At 38.5% G+C, this 13,145-nt stretch overlaps 1 protein-coding gene across 1 annotated transcript in view; it reads left to right on the top strand.

Moving 5' to 3' along the window:
* Nucleotides 1–13,145, top strand: part of ppm1e (protein phosphatase, Mg2+/Mn2+ dependent, 1E) — a 76,312-nt gene that overhangs the window by 37,061 nt on the left and 26,106 nt on the right. The window contains exon 2 of the mRNA XM_007259438.4: nt 12,979–13,100. Coding sequence (XP_007259500.3) covers nt 12,979–13,100 — 122 coding nt within the window. The remainder of the gene's footprint in view (nt 1–12,978; nt 13,101–13,145) is intronic.

Genomic DNA, 13,145 nt, shown 5'->3' on the forward strand with positions numbered 1-13,145 from the left:
GTCACTGTAGGCCAATCAGAGCATGTTCTATTGCATTTTTCCTTTGTCATACTGATTTCTCTGTTGATTCAAACATGTTATACTAATAAAAAAAATAAACATAATGATCTCATAATAATATATATTGTCTTCTACATGAAAGATGCTTCTCAGTTTTTGGCATTACAAGCTTAGTTTGGTGTGGTAGAGTCTGCTTGTTTGAAGCCTGTGTGCTGTAGCCAAAGCTCTGCTTTCCATATTGAGGAAAAAGCTATTTGTTTGGCAAATGCAGCACAGGGAAACGCGGGAATGCCTCAGCAGGGCAGAGCTTCCCGTAAGTACAGTGATCTCCACTCTACTATCTCTGTTGACTCTATCAATCATCAAAGTAAAAACGATAACAGGTTTAATTCAGGCTAATGGAGGCTAATTACTTTAATGCATGCTAATGTAATGTATCCCTGTCTAACTGGTTAAATTCAGGCTAACGCTAACTAACCATTTTTTAAAATTAGGATAACACAGGATAACTCTAACTAGCAGGTTTAGTTTAGGCTAAAACTAACTAGCTAACAGTTTCACTCCAGGTTTAATTTGAGCTAACCCTTGCTAACAGGTTTAATTCAGTCTAACGCAGCATAACTTTAGCTAACATGTTTAGTTCAGCCTCAAACTAACTAGCTAACTGTTTCACTCCAGGTTTAATTTAGGCTAAACCTTCCTAACAGGTTTAATGCAGGCTAACATTGGCTAATTTGTCTAACAAAGTTGTCTTCAGTTCAGGAATTGTTGCATTTCTACATGCCTATGCAGTCAGATTTTCAGTGCAGATTTCAGTAAAGTTTATATACAGTAATAATGTATGTGTTCCAAAGCAGCACAAAACCTCTAACAGGATTACAAACTCCATCCGGCCTCAGAGCTGGAACTGAAGCCCAAATCACTTTAATTTTGACTGTGGATCTTTATTCTAACATAATCAGTCTCAGTTTTTTTCCTGCATTGCTGTGTCCCCATCTGAGAGAGAGAGAGAGAGAGAGAGAGAGAGAAGCAAATTTAATCGGTCTCGCAAATCTGGCACACAGATAGTGTCCTCATCCGCTCCATCTAACCTAGACCTGTTCACTCTCTCTGCTGTAATCTCTCTCTTCCTCTTAGGCTTTGGCTGCAGGTCCTCACCGGTTGAGTACTGTAAACATCCTGGCCACTTTTTCAGAAACCCCTCCCTTGGGGCTACATTTTGCCGGTGTTCAGTTGATTAAAGCATAGTTAGTGCAAGGTTGACAAACAGTGTGTATTAGCTATCTTCTAGACCAGGCGTTTCCAAGCTCACAGCTCACATAACCAACCACAAACCCTTCCCCGGCCCACAGGAATATTTTATTTGCCCTTTAAAACCAAATACAGCACAAACGTCAGATTTGTTGATTGTTCTGTTCCTGTGCTTGTAAAGCCTAGTGAAAGGAACTCACTGCTGTATTTTCATTGTTTGGATTTGTGCTTGCATCGCTTGGTCCTCTTTTTTCAGAGACACAGTGGATGCTTGTAAATGGTGCAGCTTCAGGGTCTTTTATTTTCAAACTGTTGTTTTTAAAAGTAACATTCCCAAAACTAAAAATAAAGGCATTGAGGTTCTAAGAACATTCAGATTGAATGTTTTAAGAATGTTAACTGTAACGTTGAGAAAATGTTCTACTAATCAAAAATTGTGTTTGTGTGTGTGTGTGTGTGTGTGTGTGTGTGTGTGTGTGTGTGTAAATGCTTGGTGGGCACCAGGCCGGCCCGAGTGTGGGGACTAGGATGGCCTGCCAAGGAGGGCAGAGGCCCAGATGGACGCAAAGCATGGCTCAGGCCATCCAGAGTGCAGGACTAATGGACTAACAGACTCCATTCCAAAAGTTCAATTAACTCGGGTGGGTGACGGGCAGGGGTGGAGGGGGTGATGACAGTGTGTCTTAATGAGGACCAGTCTAAAGTTCCTGTTCAGAGACAGATGAGATATGCTGCTTCATTTCTTCTCTACACTGCAAAATAATTGGAAGTCACTCCAACTTAAAATTATTAAGCAACTCATTTCCTGGCCTTTTTTAAGTTAGTACACCTTTACGTCTCATTTGTTTTGTGCACTTACAAAATTAAGACTTGTTTAACAATGTTAACTAAACTTAAATTATTGAATCACTTCAACATAGAATTTATCATAGTTCTTTTATCATTATCTAATATTTTAAATTAAACTTAATGTATATATAGTTAGTATAATATATTAGTATAATATTTAGTATTATATATTTAATCGAAGTAATTGAAAAATGTATGCTAGACTTGCCAACTAAAAATTTGTTGCACTTAGTTGCTAAAATATTTAATAGTTAAGATTAACAAACTCAGAAGTTCAGAACTACTAAACTGAACATTTTTTATTAAAAAATATAGAAAAAAATATTCACTTAACTCAGTCAAGTTACCATTTTTTGCTTTGACTTCATTAAGTTGTAAATATATAACATTTTAAGTGTATTCAACCTAACTTGAATACAACACAACACAACAATAGTTTTATTAGCTCAACAGATTTTTTGTCAAGTATTGTGGGCTTAAATAAATATATTTGTTTAATATATATATAGGTATTCTCTGCATATTTAGCATATTTTTATAGAACTGCCAACACTGACAGCATAATACTGGGGCAGCACAAGAGTAAACTCTGTAAAGAGTGAACTCTGTAGCTCCAAGCCAGCATATAATTTTATTGAGTTGTACTGCCGGGTATGTTCACTCAACTTAATAATATTATTTCTCCTGAAAAAACACAATCACTTTTTAGAGTGTCTCATTTTATCACTGACTGCACTCACAACATGGTTCTGACATGCAACAAAATCTCTTTCTCTCTCTTTCTCTCTCTCTTTCTCTATCCGTCTCTTTCCTTCTGTGGTTTCAGTTAAAAATATGCAAATCTTTTTAAATCTGTGTGGCGTTAGAGTTGAACAGAGCATCTAAAACCAACAGGTTTACACAGAGTGGGAGTGATGACTCTCACTCCCCCTTACTCTCTCCCTCTTTCCTCATCCCTTTCTCGCTCTCTTCCTCATCTATTTCTCTCTGCCTCATATCCATCTCTTTTTTAATTTGTTTCGCCATCCTGCAGTTCTATCTCTCTTTCTCTTTCTTTTCTTATTTCTCTTTCTCATCTATCTCATCTCTCTAATCCCCATCTTTCCTTATCTATCTCGCTGTCAACCTCTTTTGTTTTCTGTCTCATTACTATAATTTTGTGATGTCTAGAAGGAAGTCTGTCTCTGGGAAGGGAGCTTACATTAAAATGTCTCTTCTCTCTTTAATCTGTGTTTGTGTGTGTGTGTGTGTGTGTGTGTGTGTGTGTAAGACAGTGAAAGAGACTCCTGCAGGTTGCTATTAATAACCCCTGACTCATCCTCATAGATTACCTGCAATGCACAGACAAACACACACACATACACACACACATAGACAAACACAAAAACGTAGGCACTCCACAGGACCCACAAACCCATTTTCACCTGCCTAAAATGCTGTTGCTTTTCCGTTTGCCACCAAAAGAGTTCTCTCTGCAGACCTCTTAAAGTGCACTGTGGTGTCTGGCACTGAGGAATTCCAGCAGATCCTTTAGGTATTGTGAGAAACACGACACATCAAGACCAGAGTCTAAAATGAGACAAGAAGAGAGTCTTGACATCAAGTCAGAGTAAAGACTGAGATAAGGACACATTGTGCCCTATCTTGCACTCTGCAGAAGGCCTTTCATAATACTTATGGCTATCTTACACTCCAGTGGTCTAGAAGTGTGGTGTGTTCAGGTAAATTTCTGGCATATTTTTTTTTTTGGCAGAGGAAAACACAGGTGCACCACTGACTGATTAAAACCCTGACAACAGTCAACCGTCAGATGTCCATTAGTAATTTGGTTACACAGATGTGCTGTGCACTTGATGCATATATTACACACATGCAAGGAAGTTCAGGAGTGCACAAACCCAACATTTACATCAACATTGAACAGAATACAAAATAAAATAATATTGCTGTTCCCATACATTTCCTGCTTGCACACCTTCACATCGAGAACAAGCAGGTCAGTTTTTTTATCTGCTGAGACACGCAAAGCACTGTGCTGTTAAGATAGCAGTGCACTATAGTCAGAGCACCATAATCAGAGCACACGTTGATTGGTTTATTTGATGTTATACCAAAAACACACCCGTAATTAATTTAGAGAATTAGTACATGCCTTTTCTGCATTTCGAGACATTTTTTGCGTCCTCAACATATCAAATCAAATCAAATCAAATTTATTTTTATAGCGCTTTTTACAACAGGTGTTGGCACAAAGCAGCTTTACAGAAACATGATTACAGGACAAAGAATCAGGCAAAACATTAAACATAGAAAATACAGAATACAGAACCCCCAGTGAGCGCGGAGGCAAGGAAAAACTCCCTCAGAGCTGCAGGAGGAGGAAGAAACCTTGGGAGGACCAAGACTCACATTTGAGGGGGGACCATCCTACCACTGGTCAAACAGCTTTTAAATTAAAATTTAAAAAGTCTTTTATACATCCATATAGGTTTTATGTATTCAGGAGTGCAATAGCGCCACTAATGGCTTGGATGTAATCAGTAGTGGAGAATAAGATAGACGATGAGCAGCTGATCTGTGGTGGTGGAGAAGAACTGACTTCAGAAACTTCCATCAGTCTGGCCGGACAGGAGACGCGAGAGCCTAAGGGTCCAACATCGGTATCGGGTCAGACAGGTGGGCAGTCAGTAACTCGGAGGAAGGCAGAGAGATGGAATTAGTTTTGACTGGATTTATGTAAAACAGAGAATATAAAACATTATCAGAGTGTGGCAAATGACTCCGGCAGAACTGAATAAAACAGCCTAACTAAAGGCAGAGAGCCAGAAGGTAACATAGACATGGAGGCTCCCTGAAACACTGGCATCCACCCACTCCACCGTCCACAAACCTGAGTGACCGTGTGCAGTGGGAGAACAACAGCACCAGCATCTCAGGAAAAAAAACATTAATTACCAAAAGCTAAACTAAACAAGTAAGTTTTCAGTCTAGACTTAAAGATTGAGACTGTGTCTGAGTCCCGAACATATTCGGGGAGATTGAGTTGAGGCGCTTTATAAGAGAAAGCTCTTCCTCCTGCAGAGCTCCTCTGAATTTTAGGGACTACTAAGAAACCAGCACCCTGAGATCTAAGTAATTGCAGTGGTTCATAATAGGAGATGAGGTCTCGTAAATACTCAGGAGCGAGCCCGTGTAGGGCTTTATACGTTAACAGGAGAATTTTATAGTCTATGCGGAATTTGACTGGCAGCCAGTGCAGTGCTGACAGGACTGGACTAATATGGTCAAATTTTCTAGTTTTAGTAAGGACCCTGGCTGCAGCATTTTGAACTAGCTGAAGTTTATTTAAGTGACTGCAGTAACATCCAGACAGTAGTGCATTACAATAATCTAGCCTTGAGGTAATGAAGGCGTGGACTAATTTTTCTGCGTCATGCAGTGATAGGGCATTTCTTAGCTTGGCGATGTTACGTAGGTGTAGAAAAGCTGTTCTAGTAACATTAGATATGTGTTTTTCGAATGCTAGATCTGAATCTATAATAACTCCAAGGTTTTTAGCTGCTGAACCAGGTGTGACTGAGAAGTCGACCAGATTTAGCATTAAGTCTGATAATTTATTTCTAGCAGCTTTGGGGCCTAATAGGAGAACTTCTGTTTTTTCACTATTTAATAGGAGGAAGTTGTGCGACATCCATGATTTTACATCTTCTACACAATCCTCAATTTTCTTTAATCTCACTCTGTCGTCAGGTTTGGCTGATATTAAGAGCTGCGTGTCATCCGCATAACAATGAAAATCTACGTCATGTTTTCTAATAACTTTGCCCAGTGGGAGCATATATAATGTAAATAATAATGGTCCTAATATAGAGCCTTGTGGAATTCCATATCTTACCTTGGTATAACTGGAAGACATATCATTTATCCTCACAAACTGATAGCGATCGGTTAAGTATGATTTAAACCATGATATTGCAGTTCCAGTTACACCAACCATGTTTTCTAGTCTTTCTAAAAGGATAGTATGATCTATTGTATCAAAGGCTGCGTAAAAAAAACATACTAAACATACAGACTTAAATCACGATGCAATGTTGATAGAACGCCTATAGATTAATAAAATATGGCCCATAATTCGAAACAATTAATTAAAAAAGACTCTGAAAAGACTTTTAATAGACTAAAGTGTGACACCCTCTCACATCTAAAGACAAGACACAGACATTTTAGTCACAGGCTAAGATTTTGCAAAGACTGGGGATCTTGCAGGATCACTATTTGCAAGTCTCAAGACTTACTATAATATTAAACGTGTTGATTTTTATCAAAATTAAAGGATGAGTAAAAAGACTGATTAAAACTTTTAATCTTAACCAGCTTACACTGGAAATGTTTTGGTTACACTTGAAAATCGTTTGGTTTAAGGTCGGCATAAGTCAGACTCAAGACTGAGACAAGGACAGATTGAGGTCAAAGGCAAGACTTGAGATGGAATGCAGAAGATTACATAAGCACTGCTCGATGATGCTTTTCCAAACAAGCTGGAAGGGTTAATGTAGCATCCTGCTCCACCCTCAGTAAAATACTGACATTCGGTTGGTCATGCTGAAAGACAATCAGTAATTGGTATGAGCCTGATTGGTAAAAAAAAAAAAAAACACTGACCAGTGTCTAACACACACCAAATGCACATACACAAACACACACACACTTTGCCAGACCTGTACTTTTACACAGGTCAGGTGTGCCGCACAGCACAGTGTTGTGTAATATAATGGATGGTTGTGCAGAACTGCAGCTGCTCTTAACTGGAGCATGAAGGCACTCTCAGGAGGAGAGCTATATGTGCAGAGGACAAACACACACTCTCACATGCGCAAACACACATGCTCACACTCTCTCTCACACACACACACTTTCCCACACATATACACACACTTTCACACATACACACACTCTATTACACATTCGTGTTCTCACAGAGATCTTACAGTCAAGGGCAGTTGAAAGTTAATGTAGAGGCTCTTGAGAGCTGCCGCTCTGTCTCTATCTCACACACACACACATGTGCACACAAACACACACACACACACACATAGGCAAGTGTGCTACCTGTCTGCCCCAGATACTGTGCATGATTATTTTAATGGGCTCCTGCAGTGTGTGTCTTGTTGTAAGGCTGAGTATGAGGTGTGTGTGTGTGTGTGTGTGTGTGTGTGTGTGTGTGTGTGTGTGTGTGTGTGTGTGTGCGTGTGCGTGTGCTTGTGCTTGTGTGTATGTATGCTGCAGCATTTGTGCCAGGCTGAGCCACATTTGCTCAGAATGACGTCAAAGAGAGGCTCCCCACAACCCAACATCTCTCTCTCTCTCTCTCTCTCTCTCTCTCTTTCTGTCTTTGTATAACTCTTGCTCTCTCTTTCTTTCTTCCTCTCTCTCTCTCTGTCTCTAATCCTCATTCCCTTGCATGCGTCTGACTCGCTGTTGTTGCTCACTAAGCGGACTGTTCTTATTGGCTCAGCTCAAATGTGCTGAAGTGCCTCAACCAATTAGAATTTCCCACCTCAACAGCCCCTCCCCTCCTCAGGTAGTGACGAGTGTGCGTTTGTGTGTGCGTTTGAGTGTGTAAGGGTGAATTCTATGAATGGAAACGCGGAGGAGGATCCCAGAATGCAATAGCAACTGGCATGCTCTCTCTCTCTCTCACTTTCCCTCTCTCTACCTTTCTCAATCTTTTTCTTTTCTCCCTCTTTCTCTATTTCTCCTTCAGGTCATCCCCTCATCCTCCCCCACTCAATTCTTTTCTCCCTCTCTCTCTCTCTCTTTTTCTCTGTATATAATGTAAAGATAAATAACTAGTATTCAGCTCTCACTGCCTCATGTTTAACAGGTAGATACTGAATGTCTGCAGTAAAGCTGCTGATCTGAAGCTCTGTGTGGTGTGTGTTTGATGCTGGTATTGTAATTCAGTCACAGAGGTTAATGACATGCAGGTTGTGACTCTGTGGCAGGCTCAGGTGTGTGTTAAGAACGTGTGTGTGATTATCAGACTAAGTGTGATGATATTTACAGGTGTATTGTATAGGTTGTTTTTTTTCCTCTGAGCCGCCATGTTTCTCCTTATCTAGAGCAGCTTGTCATTGAGCCGTCCTTGAGACCGAATGCTCCACTTTTCAACACACAGCTGCTGTTCCAGCTTCTCTAGTGTGTGTGTGTGTGTGTGTGTGTGTGGACAGAAGATTATTTAAAAAAAATCAACCTTACCATACCTGTGTATATGCACTACTGATCAAAAGTTTTAGAACACCCTTTTGTAGTTAGTCTAGGAGCAGTGCTATATGGTCTAGACAAGCTTTTGATTTTCTTATCTTAGCAATGACTTTATCACTGCACTTCACCTGTCAGACCTTGAAGTCTTCTCTTCACTGCTGAAGCAGAGACTTGGTGCAATGTTAAGCTGAGATAAAGGTGTTTAAATGTGGGTCAGCCAGACCTCTTCTTATACCAGTGTTCTTTTTATTTCCCAAGATTTTTTTGAACGCTCTCTGGCTTCATCTGTGATTTCTTTATAAAAAAGAATTTAATACTTTTAATAGTTACAGAGTTCTCTGTGTTTCTGTTTTTTTTTTCTAGTTATTATGATGAAAATCTAAATGTGCTTTGTGTAAGTGTGCAAATGCTGCAGTAGATTTCATTAACACAATAATGCTTTTCTGCAGATAAAAGCTTTAAAATAAACGGAAATTTACACGTTTATTTTTAAAAAAAATTTTTTTTTAAAGGCCCTGGCATTTCTGGTTACGGACTGGACGTGAAGAGCTTAAATTGCAAAAATAAGGGGGAAAAAATGAGTATTCTCAAACTTAACTGGTAGTATATATTCTATTACTCCCTGTAGAGAAATATTGCTAATAGAATAGGACTCGAGAAACATGAACCTATTGGCACCATGCTAATGCCATCAACAAGCAGGGTATAAATCCCCCTGCCATTAAACTGGTGCTTAGTTAAAGGCATTTGGGGTTTGTTGTGTCCCAAAAGTTTTGTTGATGTGTACCTGTTATTGTTTACATCTAATTTATAAAATACAAATGGCCATACATATAAAACCTAAATATCACTTTTTAATTACTATTTAACTGGTAGACAATAAAGAAACAATAAAGGAGCGGGTGTGCCAATATTTCTATTATGTGTATCTATTATCTATATACAATTTATATTATTTTATTTTATATTATATTATATTTGGATATAGATACTTGTTGATTGTATACATAGTGGGCATATTAATAATACCCACATATGGTGTGTGTGTGTGTATTTATGTGTATTTGATCTGTTCCCATGTTTCCTTCTGGCCTGGATGGGGGCGATATCTGCTGCTTTCCTCCCACCACCCAGTCCATCCCCACGGCAACCCAGCATCACAGCAGCGTCGCCATAGTTACAGTGAAAGACCAGTTGTCAGCTCTATGTTACTATGGATGCCTTGAGCAACTCACCTGAACAGAGACTAAAGATGTCATGTGACATTCATGCTGAGCACAGTGGAGTTGGAAATGTGGTGCATTGTGGGAGTTTGAGATTATTATTATTTTCTTCTACAGTGCTGGAAGGTGACTCGTTGAGGTTGAAGTATGAGACTGATTCCCCTCACCTTAAACAAACTCTTTCAGTGTTAGAGCAGATGCAATAGCAGTGTGGTGATGCTTTGGTTATAATCTGGTTGGTTGGGATCTAAATCTTTAATCAGAACACTTACTGTACCTCTAAATCATCAAGAGATGGCACAAAAGAGTGTGCTACCAAAATGTTAAAAAAGAAATATTTATAATAAACAATCACTAGTTTTAAGTCATTTTTCTATGTTTCCTGAAACATTAGAATGTTTTCTTTTAGCAATGGCAATGCAGTACTACTTAGTATTTGCACTGCTGAGGTAAATGTGTGACTAGTGTAGCATTAATAAAGCAAATTAATGATTATAATAACATGGTGAAAAGTGGCAAAATAAATTAAAACCTTCAAAAAAAACGTATTTGGCAAACTACACTCAAAAGAAGGGATGCACCAAGTTTTTGACTAAAGCCAAAACTGAAAAAAATGAAACCAATCCAATGATACCAAATCCCAGGTTTTCATTAATTTCAACACTTTTTTTTAGCATTGCATAATTATATGCATTTGCATTGCATTCACGATGATTTAATCTGTCTCTTTTTTCAACCAAATAATTTTAGTTGCTGAATATTCAGTGCATCCCTAGTCAGAAGTTGAATTCTGGTGTATTACTCTATCATGTCATTTTCATTTAAATCAGTAGCCAGTGCTTCTGTTTGTTACGCAGAAACGAACATGTAAACGGGGCCTAGATTATTAGCGGGTTCTCGCGATGCTGTCTGAAGTGCGGACAGCTGACGTTATTAATTCAGCAGAATGTTGGCAGGCTGTGGCAGGCGCTCGCAGACGGAGCCGTGATGGCGGTGGCACGCTGACACACAACACGCTGGGTTCAGGACATTCCGGTGGCACAGGGAAACACATTTCTCTTCAAACTTGGCTGTAATGAGCAAAATCACACTTCGACTACAGCGTCCTGCTCTGGCAACCAGCCCAGGGTGGCGTGGAACGACGTTTGGACATTTCTTACTTTAGTTTTTAGGTTTGTGGTCAGACTAGACTTTGTCTTGTATTCTCGGTCCACAGATTAAATCTGTATTTTATAATAATTCACTTGTCTTTAACCATGTTTCAGCCTCTCTTTGTAATTCCTCCTTGGAATTTAAGACTGATATATGTAAATAAGCTTGTTTTGGCTGACTGCCCTGAATTGTGTCTGTTATCAGAGTGTGATGTAGTGTGTTTATGCTGCTATTGTAGAACATACGACTCAAGCTGTAAAAACAGCTGTATTTACTTTCATAAAAACACTGCACTTCCACTGCAATTCCACCTATTCAGTATGCAGCTATTAACCCTGCCTTCGATACTGAAGCTGTATGGAGTATGGGATGAGGCTCAGACATCACATCAAGCTCAGATCACATCAGAGATCATATTAGTCATATTAGTCTTAACGGTACAGTAAAAAACAGCCTTTGGGGAAAAGAGTGGTTAGAAAATGGGATATATTCCATTTTTCCAGGACCTTGTGAACAACAGTTATAGGGATTATAACGACAGTCATATGAATGAATGCATTTAGCATTTATTAGTTGCATCCATTGCTGACACATATGTGCAAAGTCATGTGCAATGTACAGTAGTTCCTGTGGAAATGTATTGCCAGTATAAAAGGACACTTTGGAGAATATAATCATGAACAAGTTGGCACCATTCCTAATGCCAGGTGTGGGCTCGAGGAATAGAATATGTGGGCATTGAGCTGTGGAGCAATGGAACTGTGATACATGATCTCTGGTATATATTTGCTCTGGACAAATCTTTGGGATGAGTTGAGGTGTAGTGGTGATCATCCAGAATCCTGAATTTACTAACACACTTGTCGCTGAATGCAGTCAAATCTTCAATCCTCAGGAACTGTTCAACATCTAGTAGAAATGCTTCCCTGGACAGTAGAGACATAAATGATAAACTCCAGCTAGCCTTGATCTCAGAAGAAACTAAGAACAACAGGTGTCCCAAGACTTCTGTATTGAGCAGGGTTCCCTGGTCTACATCACGGAAACGCTGCTTGCCAGCCTGGCTGTCAGTTCTTATGTAACTCTGTGAGGATCCTGATGAGGCTGAAAGTTGAGTGTCAGGCCGTGATTTCATAATATGTACTGTAATCATAGCTATTTTCAGCAGAACCACAAGTACCTGGCACTTATCAGAGCTGAGAGCTGGGCTGGATGTGGGTAATGGCATCGTGGAGAGAACCTCTTCTGCGTGTCCGAGCTCATAAAGAACAGCTAAACATCATAAAGCAAACTGTGTAAAAAAAAAGTTTTATTTTTGTATAAATATAATAGTTTCACACATTTACTAGAAAGTAGAACAAATCTTTAAACATTTATCTATTTCATAAACAGTAACCCAATAAACACTGGTTTTGCATTAAATAATAATGGTGTAACAGAATAAAAATGTAACAATAGTAAACTATTGTAACAACAATGATCTGCCACAAAACAAACAATTAAAAGTAAATGCAGTAAATAGCAAAACAAATATCACAATGACAACAATATGATTATCATGGCAAAAATAATTGCAATATTATTTTGTATGATGCGATTAAGGGAAATCCTTACCAATCATATCTTATAAATATTTAATGTATACTGGAATATATTGTTAAATATAAATAGTGAATGCTTTTAACGTGATTGATATATATACCTCAAACTATAATTTGTTTGCACTTTGTTTAAAATTCATATTTTAATATAAATATTTGTTTTGCGTATACAGTCTTATTGAGATATGTTTCTATTTACAGTTTCTATTTACATAATGATTTTGACAGACTTGAAATATTTTTATGTGCTGTTTGTTATTTTTGTAATGTGTTTAATTTTACAATGCACATAAGTTGCTATTTTAAATTAATAAAATTTCAATTTAAGGCATTTATCTCTGTAGATTATGTGACTAAATCATGTCTTTTTTAAGTTAGCAAACTAGCTATCATGTTCCTGTAGATTTTAAATGTTTATTTGCTGCTTAGTGATGTTTTTTGGTCATTTGACAGAACCTCCCTGTCGATTAACTACTCATTTCTCTTCAAGTATATGATGACGTTTTAACAGTCACCCTATTTTTGGTCTATTCTCTCCTTATAAGGCAGATAAACTCTTGTGAAATACCTTGACTATTTACTATTAATCTCAACAGGCATATTAACTCTGTCTTTCTTTTTGTCTTTATTTACAGTAACTGCCCGTTCACACTGGCCGCAGCTTTGGCTCGAGGCACAGCCGACAGTATCCTGCAGAGCGATCTCTCCGTCTACCATCTCAACAAGAACACTGAAGACGGCACAGAAACATTTCCTCGTAAGTAAATGATGCCACTCATCCTCACTCTCTTCTTTAACCAGT

Source organism: Astyanax mexicanus, chromosome 20 (genome assembly GCF_023375975.1).
Source record: "Astyanax mexicanus isolate ESR-SI-001 chromosome 20, AstMex3_surface, whole genome shotgun sequence".
NCBI classification, from domain to species: Eukaryota; Metazoa; Chordata; class Actinopteri; order Characiformes; family Acestrorhamphidae; genus Astyanax; species Astyanax mexicanus.